The sequence below is a fragment of the Petromyzon marinus genome, chromosome 2 (genome assembly GCF_048934315.1).
Source record: "Petromyzon marinus isolate PM22_M1 ecotype Great Lakes invasive population chromosome 2, UKy_Petmar_22M1.pri1.0, whole genome shotgun sequence".
NCBI lineage: Eukaryota > Metazoa > Chordata > Hyperoartia > Petromyzontiformes > Petromyzontidae > Petromyzon > Petromyzon marinus.
In genome coordinates this window covers 5,808,467-5,824,234 of record NC_133668.1, presented here as the reverse complement: position 1 = coordinate 5,824,234, position 15,768 = coordinate 5,808,467, and the positions used below count along the sequence as shown (strand labels likewise).

Genomic DNA, 15,768 nt, shown 5'->3' with positions numbered 1-15,768 from the left:
CCTCACTCCCCGCCCTTCCTCCCTCCACTTCCTCCCTCCACTCCCCTCCCTCACTCCCCTCCCTCACTCCCTCCACTCCCTTTGCTTGTCATCGTCATCGTCGTCGCGCACAGGTGGGCTACCTGGGCCTGCTGGAGAACGTGAGGGTGAGGCGCGCCGGCTTCGCCAACCGGCAGCTCTACACACGCTTCGTGCAGAGGTGGGACCTGGCGCTTGAGCGCGGTTCAGAGTGTGTGCTCATTAAGGAAACCTTCTTCAGCTGGCTCACCGAGAGATATGGCTCACCGAGATATGGCTCACTGAGAGAGATATGGTTCACCGAGAGAGATAAGGCTCACCGAGAGAGATATGGCTCACTGAGAGGGATAAGGCTCACCGAGAGAGATAAGGCTCACCGAGAGAGATATTGCTCGCTGAGAGGGATAAGGCTCACCGAGAGAGATATGGTTCACTGAGAGAGATAAGGCTCACCGAGAGAGATAAGGCTCACTGAGAGAGATATGGCTCACTGAGAGAGATATGGCTCACCGAGAGAGATATGGCTCACCGAGAGAGATATGGCTCACCGAGAGAGATATGGCTCACTGAGAGAGATATGGCTCACTGAGAGGGATATGGTTCACCGAGAGAGATATGGCTCAGCGAGAGAGATATTGCTCGCTGAGAGAGATAAGGCTCACTGAGAGGGATATGGCTCACTGAGAGAGATATGGCTCACTGAGAGAGATGAGGCTCACTGAGAGAGATAAGGCTCACTGAGAGATATATGGCTCACCAAGAAAGATAAGGCTCACCGAGAGAGATATGGCTCACTGAGAGAGATAAGGCTCACCGAGAGAGATAAGGCTCACTGAGAGAGATAAGGCTCACTGAGAGAGATATGGCTCACTGAGAGAGATATGGCTCACTGAGAGAGATATGGCTCACCGAGAGAGATATGGCTCACCGAGAGAGATATGGCTCACCGAGAGAGATATGGCTCACTGAGAGAGATAAGGCTCACTGAGAGAGATATGGCTCACCGAGACATAAAGAGATTAGTGAGATGAGAGAGCTGTAGACTAGAGATAAAGATTAGAAATATCTCAGAATCGGAATGTTTAATTAGACTGGAGGAATCCGACGAGCTATGAAAAACTTTTTCACAGACGTCCAGTCATCTCTAAACATTCCTGTACAGAGGCACTTTTGGAAGAAGAGTTCAAACATACAAATTAGCCTGCAAGCACCTCAGAATATTTATCATGATCTGTATAAATGCAGATCATGATGATCATTATTTATGAGATGCAAGAGAGATAAGCGAGGGATGGCGAAGAGAGACAGAGAGTCAGCGGTCACATTCACAGATGTGGGGAGGTCTTCGTTCAGCAGTGCTGTATATTGAGAGAATAACTCCAACTGTATACGTTTTTAGTTTTATTGTTATTAAACATAAAATGCGTGGTTCGAAAACTATACTTGCATGTGTGTTAACCAAAGACATAAGCGGCTTCTGCTTTACAGTGGAGGTTACAGATCCTGCGCCGAGTTTTTATGAATAAATACATATTTTTCCCCATGTTGTTATATTTCAATAAGAGCCTGATACAGAGCACGGACCCGGACGTGGGGGTGTAGGGGTACAGACACTCCGTGGACATAAAGTCCCCAACTCTGTGCTCCTGGGTTTAGAGGAGGGATGGGGATTGGGCTCGCTGCCACGTTCCAGTGGGGACCGCCAGCGTGGTGTCCGCACCATTTCTTTGTGGCCAAGGGAGGATGAGGGAGGAATAAATAAACGGGATAGAGTGAGTGGGGAGTAGGAGTAGGGGAGCCCTGACGCTGTTTCTAAAAGAGTAGGTCACGTGTGTTCCGGCTTCACGGTCCAGAATCGGCAAATTTTTGAATGTATCTTCTTTGGTTCTTTCGGTAAAGTCACAAAGCTTTAAATCGAAATTTTAAATGTATGTTGGACTTCTTTCGCACTGTATCATGCCAACCGTGCTAATCGGAGGCGCAAAGCCGCCGAGCGCCGTCGGCTCCGACCGTGAAACGACCGCCACACGACAGACCGTCCGCGGAACGCGAGACGTCCCCGCGCTGTGATAGTGGGGCGAATGCCACGTGTAGGGTGCGCGAACAGTTACCACGAGGCGGGGCCTGCGATGAATGTCCAAATGAACCTCGTGGCGGTTCCCACAGGGTACCATAGTACCCCGGCTTTCGCATAATCTCCGTGATGCGGTCATCTTTAGTCTGTTGATGGTCGGCGAGGCGGCAATCGACTCATCTCGACGAGCTGCACTACGGTGCGTACGCGAGCGTTCAGGGTTTCAGCGCAATTGTCCTTAATTGTCTCGGGCCATTTTGTATTACCTGGTACCCCAGGGTACTGCCATAAGGATCAATTGATAACGCCACTCTGTTGAGCTATCATTTGTGGCCAGGTTGCTTCTGCAAAATAAGTTAATACCTTTCTTGTACGATCGTGTTTTTGTATTGTTTGTCGTTGTAACGTTCTTACCCGCCCCGACTGGCCATTCGGTGAAAAAGAGCCGTATAGCTCATCGGATTCCTCCAGTATAAACAAACATCCTGATTCTGATTCGGAGGTACAAGATGACGTGCGCCTTCACCTGGCCCAACCACATGCTGCCGTCGGATCGCGACGCGGCGGAGAAGATCGTGGAGCAGCACGGCTTGCAGAAGGACGTGGCCTACGGGCGCACCAAGATCTTCATCCGCACGCCGCGGTCGCTCTTCATGCTGGAGGAGGCGCGCACCGCCATGATCCCGCGCCTCGTCATCTTCCTGCAGAAGGTACCGCGCGCGCAGGGGGGTCACGCGTCCTCGCTCGCGAGCGCCAGGCACGCACGCACCGAAAGCGCATTCGCACACGCACGAGAATTTCCGCACGCACGCCGAGGCCGCACCAGTGTAGGCCTGCACAATCGCACCAAATACGCAGGTACACACGCAAGGCCGCATGTATGGACGCACGCACACCCGAGTGTCGTAAGTTATTTAGGATCAGAAAGGCTGCTGCAGATCATTTGGACGCGTGTATTTTGACACTCAGGGCCTTCATGACGCTACACCCATTCGACTAGTGAGGACATTTTTAAACCTACGTATAAAATTGGTCCGTTTCAGGCGCAAAACTAAAATGCGGTGCCACATTCATCTACCGCACGGCCTTGCGCCAGCGCGTTAGCTGCTTGTTGCAGACGTTCACGGTTCGACTCCAGCGGCTGCCCTGATTGATGCTGCGGCGAGTGGATTAACCGTGACAGCAGTACGCGCCGTCGGCTTCACGGTGGAACGTGGCAGATTCCACGGCGCCATTCGCAAGGGTAGGCAATTCATTGTGTGCCGACGTCATGGTCCACAGTTGCCAAAATTTAAAATATCAACTGCAAATTACTCTTTTTGATTTAAAGCTTTCGTGACTGCAGTAATTCATATTCTTAGTTCTTTCGGTAAAGTCACGTTGAAGGGAAACAACAAAATAATAAAATATATATATAACAATAAAAAACAATCAACGTGACTTTACCGAAAGAACTAAGAATATGCAAATTACTCATTTGGTTTCTACTCAGCAGCCATTGCCCCCTACTGGGAATGCTTGGCAGGATCCTCTTGCCATCGAGTCGTAAGACTCGGTGAGGATTTTCTGGGTAAACAAGCGTAGTGATCATAATAATAGTACTCAAGAGTACTTAAATAATAATAACTAAACTATTTTTTATTTTACCAGGTAAGGCCCACCGAGCGTTACAGCTCTTTTTCAGAAGCATCCAGGCCCGAAATGATAGCCCAAAGAAGTGGCTTATTGTGTGGACATTTCTTGCAGCCAAATACTCTAAACGCATGATGTTTATTTTAAATGTGGAGGGAAAAACCGGAAGACCCGGAGAAAAAGCTGCGTGACCACGGGGAGAGAGACATGCAAACTTCAAATATACAGCAGGTGTCAGGATCGCAATTAAACCCTGGACCTCCTGTATACCAGGCAAGATAGTTAACATCTCGCCACCATGAGATGTACTTAAGAGTACTGTAATAATGCACAAGCATGCATTCCTTCAGTGGTATTCTACATAAGCTGACTTCCACATAGCCACTCCTCTAGAGATGCGGACATGACGGAGCCGTGTTATTTCGCCTGCACATGCATTTCAATATGCCTGTGTAACAATCTTGACTTGAACCCATATTCTTTGGTTCTTTCGGTAAGGTCACGTAGGTATAAAAAATAATAGATCACGACTTTTCGATCGCAACACAAGCAACCGTCATCAGGTGCGGTGACGTAGGAGAAAGAGCAGCGTAGGAGAAAGAGCAGCTCTTTCTCCTACATCAGAGCGGCTCTTTCTCCTACGTCAGCAGTCCTCCTGCTGTGTTTGTTTCACACCTGATGACGATTGCTTGTGTTGCGATCGAAACGTCGTGATCTGGTGTTTTTTCTACCTACGTGACTTTGCCGAAAGAACCAAAGAGTACGCCTGTGTGACACTCTTGTACAACCCTGTAAGTCCTCGTGCGCGTTCATTCACATGCACACACGCATTCAAACACACGCATGCACACATTTGCATGCATCACTGTTGGCAGCTTTGGGGCAAAACGCACAGAGAAAAAGATGCAAGTTATTAATTTCAGGTTGGCCACGCAAACGGTGCATGTTGATGCGTGAGCGGTAATGTCAGTGCTGCTCATCACTGCTGCTACTGCTCCTCACAGCTGTGTTAGAAGTCACGTTTGATGTCCACAAACTGACTTCCATCATTTATTGCAGCTCGTGGCCTCTAAATGTGCGCCCTTAAACTGTAACTCAATTTTCTTTTGCAAAACCGAGCCGTACAAGCCAAAAATATGTCTACAGCAATAGATTGTCTCAGCTGATTGATACGGTGGGTGCCACGGTGTGATGTAAATTTGTCTTGTTTTTGACAAGGGGTCTCAAAGCAATTTCCATTCTTATTTTATTCTTAAAATGCACCCCGAGTCGCCGTACATTTGTTTGTGGAGCCAGCCTGTGGCGTCCTTTCTGCAAAAAAACATTTAGGGGAGTACTTCATGGGAAGCTCTCATTCATATTCTTTGGGTCTTTCGGTAAAGTCACGTAGATAGAAAAAATAATAACAATAAAATCAAATGAAAATATATTTTTTATTTAAAAACGAAAAGAAAGTGAATAAAAAATAATAAAAATATCACGACGTTTCGATCGCAACACGAGCAATCATCATCAGGAGAAAAAAATAGCGGGAGAGCTGCTGAGGCAGGATGTTTTAAAGATTTGAAATGGGTGTAGCCCAAGGGTCATAAACAAAGTAGGCGGGGCTAGTGATGTTAAAGTGATAAATTTGTAAAACCAGAGAGTCGAAAATAACTACTAACATCGGAAGGTAGGATGGAAAAATCACAGCCAGTTATGACTCAAACTGCTTAATAACGTCCTTTCAATGATTGCTCAGTTTGTATCCATCTTCTCCATTGAAAGTGTGTCTGTGTCTATATATCTGGATGGCTTCATGAACAAATCTTTGTTGATTGCCAGTGGGGTTTTCAGAGTATCTTCGTCTTGGAGAAATCAATTTCGTGTGAGCCCACGTATTAAAACAATGATCAGCCATGGCTGAGGTATTAGTCCTACCGTGTTTCAGATCTGCCTTATGTTCACGAACACGGTCCGAGACATATCGCTTAGTTTCCCCAATGTAACTACTGCCGCAGACACAGCTTCGTTTGTAGACGCCGGGGTATTGCAAGTCAGGGATTACATCCTTCACAGAGGGGATCAGATCACGAATTTTATGTACTGTGTTAAATCGAACCTGGATCTTGTGTTTGCTCATGATTTTGGACATTGTTTTGGTGACCCCTGCTATGTATGGCAAGGTGATGGCTTGATTGGGTCCTCAGATGGTTCTTTCCTAACGGATGGGGTGATAGCTTTACGGATTGTGTAGTCTGAATATCCAATCATCTTGAGGGCTCACTGGCTAGGTGGTGATGGTCGGAAATACATTGAGCTCTATGGTCGTGGGAGTCAGGTTTTAGGTAGGCATCCGTATGGGTGGCTTTCCTGTAGACTGTTCTATTGAGCTATCTGGTCTCTTTTTGATAAAAACATCCAAGAATGGTAACTTGCCATCCTTTTCCACCTCCATGGTGAATTTGATGGCTGGGTGTATGGAATTGATGTGGTTGAGGAATTGGTTCAGAGCTGGCAGGCCATGTGGCCAGATGATGAACGTGTCATCTACGTACCTCTTCCACAAGGACGGACGTAGAGCGGATGCCTGGATGGCATCTGTCTCAAATTTTTCCATGAAAACATTGGCTACAACTGGAGATAAGGGAGAACCCATTGTAGAATGTTCCATTCCAGGTGAAGTAAGTGTTGGTGAGGCAGTGTCTCACAGGGCCAGTACATCAGCATTCAGTCCTTGTTGGGCCAAATCTTGATTGCAATGGTTTTAGGCACAAGAACTTTGGTAAACAAAGAGACCACATCGAAACTAATGAGCAAATCACCTGGAGAGTGAGATGTCCTTAATGAACGATACCAAGTGAGCTGAGTTAACTACAGCTGAGGTGGTCTTACCAGTGGATGGTTGTAAGGTCTCAGACATAAATCGGGCCAGCTTGTAGGTCGGTGAGTCAATGGTGGAGACGATAGGACGAAGTGGTGTTCCTTCTTCATTAATTTTAGGTAAGCCGTACAATTTGGGTGGTCTTTCGGCAGGGTTTTTTAAGGAAAACCGCTTGGTTTGTTCGATTAAAGATGTCGAATCAGTGATGATATTGTTGGTTTTCGTAACCAGGCGGTTGGTGGGATCTCTATTGATTTTGGTATAGCTGCCATCATTAAGTAGGTCCTGAATTTTGTTATTGTATGTGGTTTTGTCCATGAAGACAGTGGCATTGCCCTTGTCGGCTGAGAGGATGACTATGTCATCTCTCTTTTTTAAGAGAGAGAAAGCTCAAAGCACCCATCCTTACTGTTGTTGCTAATCGTTTTTTGAGGATTGCAGCGATTTCTGATCTTGCCACATCTGCAGTAATGTGTCCCAAACCCTTAAGGGCTACGTCGACCTGGATAACGATATCATCAACTGGGATGTGTTTAGGGGTGACTGCGAAATTCAACCCTTTAGCTAGAACCGATTTTAGGCTGTCGGAAATTGGACTGTTACTCTTATTGATAACAATCTTGTCACCGTCTAACTTTTTAATGTGTGGATCTGGCTTCTTCTTGGAAAGGAGATTGAACTTGGAAATCAGGTTATCTTTGCATTTAGCTGACATTAAGGCTGCTGAAGAGGCTGTCATGTTGTCTACATGTTCCCAATCAGATGTAGACATTTATTCTGTCAATGTTAAGTGTGATTTCAAGAGAGTCTTGTCTAAATTGTTACTTTTTTTCTATCTACGTGACTTTACCGAAAGGACCAAAGAATATGAATTCCTGCAGTCATGAAAACTTTAAGTCAAGATTGAAGCTCTCATTCATTCCGCGGTGACATCTGTTGGGTAGAGCAAAGCCGCTTGTACTTTAACGCACACGGGCCTTGAATGCAGAAGTTCCAGCTTAACTCGTGGCACTTTGCTCGAACACGTGATGCGAGTGTTTCCATCCGAATGCCGCTCAGTTTAAGACGTAAAGAAATATATCAATATATGGAGTGCGCCTTTGGGGGGAAAAAAGCATCTTCTCTTTTAGAGATTATTTTCGCGTTTTTTTTCATGCCGGCCCATACTGGCGTGGAACGATCTGTTCATAGGATAATACAACTTGTGAAGGAGGGCCATTGCCTGAAACGTCATCTTTTGTATAGACAATTTTTTAAGGCAGTGTCATTGACGAATGCGTTGGGTTTTTGCTGTTATTCATACTTAAAGATAGTTTTTTGTTCTTCCATTTTGTCATGAGTAAAATTTTGGTGGAAGAAATTCACTGACATAATTTTTTAAATGCTTTTAACCGTCCATGTTAAAGTAAATACATTGTGACCGTAATCACAATTACTGTTATCCTCCTGTGACCCCAAGATTCCCTTTTGGAAAGCGATATTGTCTAATTTGGGTTACCTGCTTGTAAGTGGCTCTATCGATTGCTTATTTGAAATGCTGTTCACGTGGCCACCAATGTGGGGAAAGGGGCATTTTTTTTGCAGTTTGTCCCCCAGGGTTAGCGGGCGTGCAGACGACATATGAATTGAACCTCCTATGCCTTTTGATCTAAGCGGCCAGCAGTCCTGCATTGTGCCTCACGCATACTGATCAAAATCTGCCAACGTCCTTGGTTATGATATAAAAGAAGAATTATGATTTTATAAACCCACGTTTATGAATGTATGTACAGTAATATCCCGATTTACGTCGTTTTGTAAATTCGCCGTCACTTTGTTAACACCGCTAACTGATTTGCGTCACCTCAACCCACACTTACGTCGCTGACAGCGTCGTCCGTCCTCTCTTGTATCCGTCGCCTCCACCTACTACCCTGTAAATCATTTTTGACGTTTCGATATTTGCCGTCTCACCTTTCAGGAACATATCCCCGACGTAAACCCGGGTATTACTCTACTGTATATATATAAAATTTAAATTCAGCCCTGAGTTAATCCACTGCTGGTTTAAGGCCTCTCTCATGCAAAGGATTGCCATGTTACGGTGCTGTAGGAATTTCATTATTATTCTTGTTGTGCCAGTCAGGGGGTTGCTTGACCATGGAAACTCGGCAGTTTGTGGCATTGCCGTGGTTTTCGAAGCAACTCGAGTTATCACGAGAGCTGAGCAGGTCTTTACGAGTAAGACTTTCTCGGAAATACTTGCGAGTAAAAGATCAAGGCCACAATCCTGACACAATTTCATGTTGGTTGTGGAATTAAAAGATTAATTCAACGTTCCCACCACCTACTACTGAATAGACTGACTTCTTTTGATTTAAAGCTTTCGTGACTGCAGTAATTCATATTCTTAGTTTTTTCGGTAAAGTCACGTTGAAGAGAAACAACAAAATAATAAAATATATATTTATTGTTTTATATATATTTTATTATTTTGTTGTTTCTCTTCAACGTGACTTTACCGAAAAATCTAATAAGACTGACTACTGTTTAAACTATTTATTATTTAACCAGGTAAGTGACGATTAGAGCGAGATGTTAGCTACCTCCCCTTGTATACAGCAGGTCGTCGTGGATTCGATCCCGACCCTGACACCAATGTATTTGGAGTTTGCGTGTTGCATGTTTATCTCCCTATAGCATGTGGATTTTTCTCTGGATCCTCCGGTTTTTCCCTCCACATTTATAAACATGCTTTTAGAGCTTCTATTTCGGTTTAAAGCTTTCGTGACTGCAGGGATTCATATTCTTGGTTCTTTCGGGAAAAGTCACGTAGAAGAGAAATAATAAAATAAAAAAATTAAACAATAAAATTCTCACGACGTTTCAACACAAGCAATCATCATCAGGTGTGAAAACGTGACTTTACCGAAAGAAACAAGAATATGCTTTTAGAGTATTTAGCTGTCGTATATTACCACGTGATAAGCCACTTTGTTTAGCATTAAATTGTGGCCAGGTCACTTCTGAAAAGAGTAATATAGCTCAGTTGACCTTACCTGGTAAGAAAAAAACTTTTTGTAACATTTACCGAGTCGAGTGGCTGCTGAACATCAACGCTTTGCATCGCCTTTAGTTTAAGCGTTAACGTGACGTGCTTGACGACATTTCACATGGCATTTTTGGAATTTGCAGAACGCCGTGTAATAATGGGAATGGATTGCAAGGGAATAGAGAGAGATAGAGAGAGGGGGGGGGGGGGGCGGCCCGCGTTTTGATCCGTTGTTTCTGAAACGAGGTGGCGGCAGCGGCTTGGATCCCGAGCGTCTGTCTGCGACAGGGTCCTTGCGCTGGTGCGCCGAGATCGATGTTTCATTATCTCGGGAGCGAGATATCCGCGATGAGACTCCTTCACTGTCTGCTCACACCTAGCCCTTCCCACTCACCTCCCGGTAAGGGTTGAGCAAATACGGCAGCGGCGTAATGTCGACAGCCCCTTCAACCGCGCAACGGCGCATTCTCCGTGCAGACAGCGAGGCTCCCATCAACAAAATCACTGTTCCTACCACGGTAATGGTGGAGCGGTGGTACAGTAGTTTCACGTGACTGTCCCACGAGCCCGGCAACTCGAGTTCGATTCCAAGCTTTGGCAATCATCAGCGTGAGTTAAAATCTCGTCATGGTGGCGAGATGTTAACTACCTCGCCAGATATGTATGAGGTCGTGGGTTCGATCCCGGCTCTGAGACCTGTATATTTTGAGTTTGCATGTCTCTCTCTCTCTCCATGGTCGCATGGATTTTTCTCCGGGTCCTCCAGTTTTTCCCTCCACATTTAGAAACACGTATTTAGAGTATTTGGCTGCTATGCATTTCCACGTGATAAACTGCTTTGTTCAGCTATCAGTTGTGGGCCAGGTCGCTTAAGAAAAAGACCTATATAGCTCAGTAGGCCTTACCTGGTGAAATTGAAATAGTTTATATAGTTTATATGGTCAAACTAAATTAATGTCTGCCACAGTGTGGGCAGGCATTCATTCTTTTCTAGATTGAGAATGGATGGATTATTATTATTATGCCTGGACCCTCCTGCGGCAGCGGCCGTTATAAGCGCCGGTGTTTTCACACACGTGGGTGGCAAAAAAACACGAGCGCTTTGCCTGCACGTGTGGTCAAATTTCAGCCGATCGCACGTGAGCCGGTATGGTGCAGCGGGAAGCAACAACAAAGGCATATCGACGAGAAAAAAAAAGATCAAAGGGGCCAACAAAAACTTGTAATGTCACGAAAATCTGCCACGTGTGACATTCGGCACGTGGCGTCGTAGCCAGCCACCCACACGTGGCGTCGTAGCCAGCCACCCACACGTGGCGTCGTAGCGAGCCACCCACACGTGGCATTGTAGCCAGCCACCCACAAGTGGCGTCGTAGCGAGCCACCCACACGTGGCATTGTAGCCAGCCACCCACAAGTGGCGTCGTAGCGAGCCACCCACACGTGGCGTCGTAGCCAGCCACCCACAAGTGGCGTCGTAGCGAGCCACCCACACGTGGCGTCGTAGCGAGCCACCCACACGTGGCATTGTAGTTATGCCACAGTTTGGGGAAGCCTTAACTCAGCAGTGGATTGATGGTGGCTGCGAATAATGACGATTATTTGGCAATTCTGCTGCTCCCTGATTTTCACTGCTCTCGGTGCCACTGGCAAGATGTAGCGTTCACACACGGACATGCAGACCAACAGGCTATGGGTTCCCGCACCCCCCTACCTCCACCACCCACAAAAAAATACCCCTAGCCGGACATAAACTCTGCACTAGATTTATAAACTTCCTTCAGTACTTTTCTCTCTTCTCTTCCAGATTACTTAGCATGGCTCAGCATTCAGCGTTTTCACACGGAGGGAGGGGAGGGGGAGGGGTTTATAAACGGACTACAAGGGGGCATCTTGTGTTTTTCCCGTGTCCGGCTTGGGAACTCCGTCTTGCGCGGGCCAGGGCGGCAGCTGGAGGAGGGCCACTTTCCAGGATGTCCTTTTAATTACCGCGCTCCCATCGCTCGAAGCGACCTGGCAGTGCCGCGGGCGCCGGCCCCACGAAACGTAGGGACGGGGTGGGATTGGGGAATGAGGGGAGAAGGGTGGTTGCTATTTTACATTCGTTTACTGGCGCCGCTGATAGATTGCTTTAGTTTGCACTTTAAAAACGGCGGGCAATTCCCCGAAGCCTGCGGGCAATCTCACACGGATGGAGTTGTTTACTGGTGCGCGCGTGTGATTTCGGCGAACCTGTATTGAATGCTTTTACGCTGACTATTGGACGGTTGCTAAAAGAAAATCCTCAATTTCATTGTTAATGTGGACGAAGGTCGCAATGATGCGTTGGGACGCGGATATCGCATCGGCGGTGTAGTGATTAGTGCACTGCAATTACAAACCTGGTGAGCTGGGTTTGATTCCTGGCCACGGCTAACATCAACGACGAATTATATCTGAACCGGTCCCTGGAAGCTCCCCTTTAAAATGAGTACCTGGTGCGGTGTGTAAACATCATCACAGGGAAGCCCAAGGTGGCCGGGTGTGATTCTGGCAACAGCACCTCCTCGTGCGCCCTGTCGGCCTTCATAGTTGCTCACTAGCAGCACTTGCCCCACTGACTCTTAAACGCTGCTCGGGGGGATCTTTATTATTGGACAAAGTGGGTTCACTTAAAGCTCGCTAGAGGCTGCTCTGTTCATTGCACTTAAAACAAATATATTCTTTAATCGAATCGCGACCCTAAATATAGCGACAATTCATTTCAGTGGGGTGGGTGGGGTGAGAGGGGGGGGGGGAATATCATTCCACCCTTAAAGCGCGCCGTCTTTGTCAGAGAGAATCCAATTACGATGCACTCTAGTTCATTAATTCCTCTTGCACCAGGGGCCTCCGCTTCTCTGTGCACTTGACCTTCGGCTGCCGTAACGTTATCCGCAGTGCAAAGAGCCGGGGAAATTATTGCTTTTGCGAAATTGGTTTTGCGTCGCGAAAATCCGTGGCGGAGCGGCGGGGAGAGAGATGGCGGCGGCGGCGGCGGCGGCGGCGGCGGCGGTGGCAGGGGCGGGGAGTGATGAGCAACGATGCTCCCGAGTGGCCGCGGAGAGCCAGCGGCGCTGGGCCGCAGAGCGGCCGAGTGGCCGAGTGAGTGGCCAAAGGTGGCTTCCGATTCTTAAGCGGCGTTGTTGGACAACCGAGGGAGAGAGAGCGCACGGGCGCCGTCCGTCCGGTGTGGTGTACGCGTAACGTCAGCTGTGTGTCGGTCGTTTACTTCGCGGGGCCCGTGAAGTTTGTCTGCCAAACCGGCAAAAACAGTGCTGCTGCTTCAGGCAGCGCCAACCTAACATTCACCGTCAGACAAATGAACGTACTGACGGTACACCGGGTGGTGCGCGGTATATAAACAACAAGAAAATCGAATTTTTCGCGATAATTTTTTTTATTTTCCCGGCGTTTCGGAAACGCCGCCAGAAAATCTTGCCGGGTGGTGGTGCGTCAACATCATTCCTCGTGATGTCGAAGCAGTCGGGAGGCGACTGTCAGTTCACATTTGATTTCAGACGGTGTTATGAGGACCCCGGTGTGTTATCCTGCACCGGTGCACCCGCCAATAAGTCCAAGCGTTGCTTGACAATCGTAGGTAATAATTGGTAAAGGCGCAGCCCTGCAATTGCTTTCTCACGCCGCCGCTGGTGGAAGGGCTTTAGGAATCCCCCTCCGTAGGTGGGAGTTACCTACACTTTACCCCACCACAGGTGACCTGCGGATTGACCGACGTCATACTTATTTATGCTGCTGGATAGATCGAAGAACTTGCCCCTGTTGTTCCAATTTCCCGCGGTGACGAGGTCGAATCGTTGACCTCTGCACTCACCGTGACACCGCAGCAGCATGCGATTGTAAAGAAATTCCCTTCACGCTTCTGGGCATCACGATTCATAGTTGTGATCCACTAAGTTCAACAAAAGCGACTGATTTGCACGTAAAACATGGCTGAGTAACGGCAGACATATATCGTGCGCTCACACAGACACAAGGTGGCCGTTGTATGGAACATGATATAGAGTTGTCTAATTTGGTGGAACGTTGTAGATTGCCTGCTAAATGAAATGGAAAATTTCATTTTTACTATAAGTAGGCAATTGTGAAATAGCAATTGTGAAAAAGTTCCAATCTAAATATCTGTTTATGTCTGCATGTACGTATGTTCAGCTTCTTTCGCACCGTACGTAGCCAACCGTGATCAGGAAGGACAACAAACTCAGCACAAGTATTTATTAAGAAATGGGTTTTCAATTTGCAGTGTATGTGTAATAAAATGTTTATGCATACAATGTGCAAGTATACGACACGCACCGAATCTCCAAAACGTGTCGCCTTTATGAATCGTCATTTTAGCCCCCGAAATTCATACGAAGAAAAGAACAACGTCCAATGCAAACTAATTGCATCGTGGATTATGCATTGATTTAAATACAGTGGTTCTTAACCTGGGGTGCACGCACCCTCTGGGGGTGCGAGATGTCCTTTCTAAGAACCAAAGGAGGTGCAAGGCTGCGCTAAAGGTTAAGGACAGGACCCACACCGATTTAAAGCCAACGTGTAGGCATGACGTCATTGTCCCGAAAGCCGATGACGTCAACAAGTGGGGTTGTGGCTCCCAGGCAAATGCGCAGGCAGTGTTTGTAAAGGAAATTCGAAGGTAACGAATTGTGACGAGATTTTGCCACCGGCATCGACCAGCTGCAGTGAGGCAAGCGAGCCTGACTTCGCTGATGAGACCACCGCACGTCGAAACCGGTCCAGAGTTTAAACTAAAACTATCAACTTTTTTTTTACCAGGTAAAGCCCACTGAGCCACGGTGGCAGCTCTTTTCCAGATGCGACCTGGACACAAGTGAGCGCTCGACAAAGCGGCTTCTTGTCGCGTCGACATTTGTGGCAGCCAAATTCTCCGAGCGCACTGTTATCTAGTTTTGCTCGTGCGGTATTGGGATCAATGCTGCTGAAGTGACACGTCCTCCACAACTGCCGTGGGGCACAACGGTTTACGCGATTAAAAAAAATACGCGCTTTGTTATTTTTTAAGTGGAGAGACGGATATATATACGAAGGAGGAGATGCATTGCCAGCGTATCTACAGTAAAACACAGCAGGGCGCATGCACTTTACCATGAATCTATTCAATATCTCCTCAAGCTCCCTGCTCCAAAGCAGCTTATGGCTCATGCTCCCTCCGTCCGCATCCGGGCACGCCACCACTAGCACCACTCTCTCACCAGAGATTCTCGAGCCATAACTAAGGGGAGGATAGATGAGGTGAATTGCCCTTGCCGTCTTCGGCGAAGGTGACGCAACCAATACACCGGGTGATCCGTTTATAGACACCGCGCTAAAATAATAGGGAGAGAATATACAATCATAGATTGTCGCCGAGGTCAATTAAGCAAGGAACAGTGTGCGCTCAACACACATTCTCTCGGACCTTGCAGTTTTTGCTCTGTTTTCATTTAAACATTTGAAACCGAACCTGCGTCACGGAAGTTTTGCGATGCGATTTGTAAATGCTCTTGGGTTATTTCGGTAAAGTCACGTAGGTAGACAAAATAATAGATCACGACGTTTGGATCGCAGCGCAAGCGACCGTCCTCGGGAGAGAGAGAAAACCGGCTGCGAGACACGGCGTTATATACAGTGAGGGAAAAAAGTATTTGATCCCCTGCTGATTTTGTACGTTTGCCCATTGACGAAGAAATGACCAGTCTATAATTTTAATGATAGGTTTATTTGAACAGTGAGAGGCAGAATAACAACAACAAAATCCAGAAAAACGCATGTCAAAAATGTTATAAAATTGATTTGCATTTTAATGAGGGAAATAAGTATTTGACCCCCTCTCAATCAGAAAGATTTCTGGCTCCCAGGTGTCTTTTATTCAGGTAACGAGCTGAGATTAGGAGCACACTCTTAAAGGGAGTGCTCCTAATCTCAGCTTGTTACCTGTATAAAAGACACCTGTCCACAGAAGCAAGGTGAGAAGGTGACAACAGTTGGTGCGATTATTCGCAAATGGAAGAAACACAAAAGAACTGTCAATCTCCCTCGGCCTGGGGCTCCATGCAGGATCTCACCTGGTGGAGTTGCAATGATCATGAGAATGGTGAGGAATCA

General features: G+C 47.0%; 1 protein-coding gene across 2 annotated transcripts in view; it reads left to right on the top strand.

Moving 5' to 3' along the window:
- MYO1D (myosin ID) overlaps positions 1 to 15,768 on the top strand; it is a 147,041-nt gene that overhangs the window by 85,666 nt on the left and 45,607 nt on the right. For both annotated transcript variants that reach the window (XM_032966166.2, XM_076069222.1), the window contains 2 exons: positions 114 to 199; positions 2,595 to 2,802. In XM_032966166.2, the coding sequence (XP_032822057.1) occupies positions 114 to 199; positions 2,595 to 2,802 (294 nt within the window). The remainder of the gene's footprint in view (positions 1 to 113; positions 200 to 2,594; positions 2,803 to 15,768) is intronic.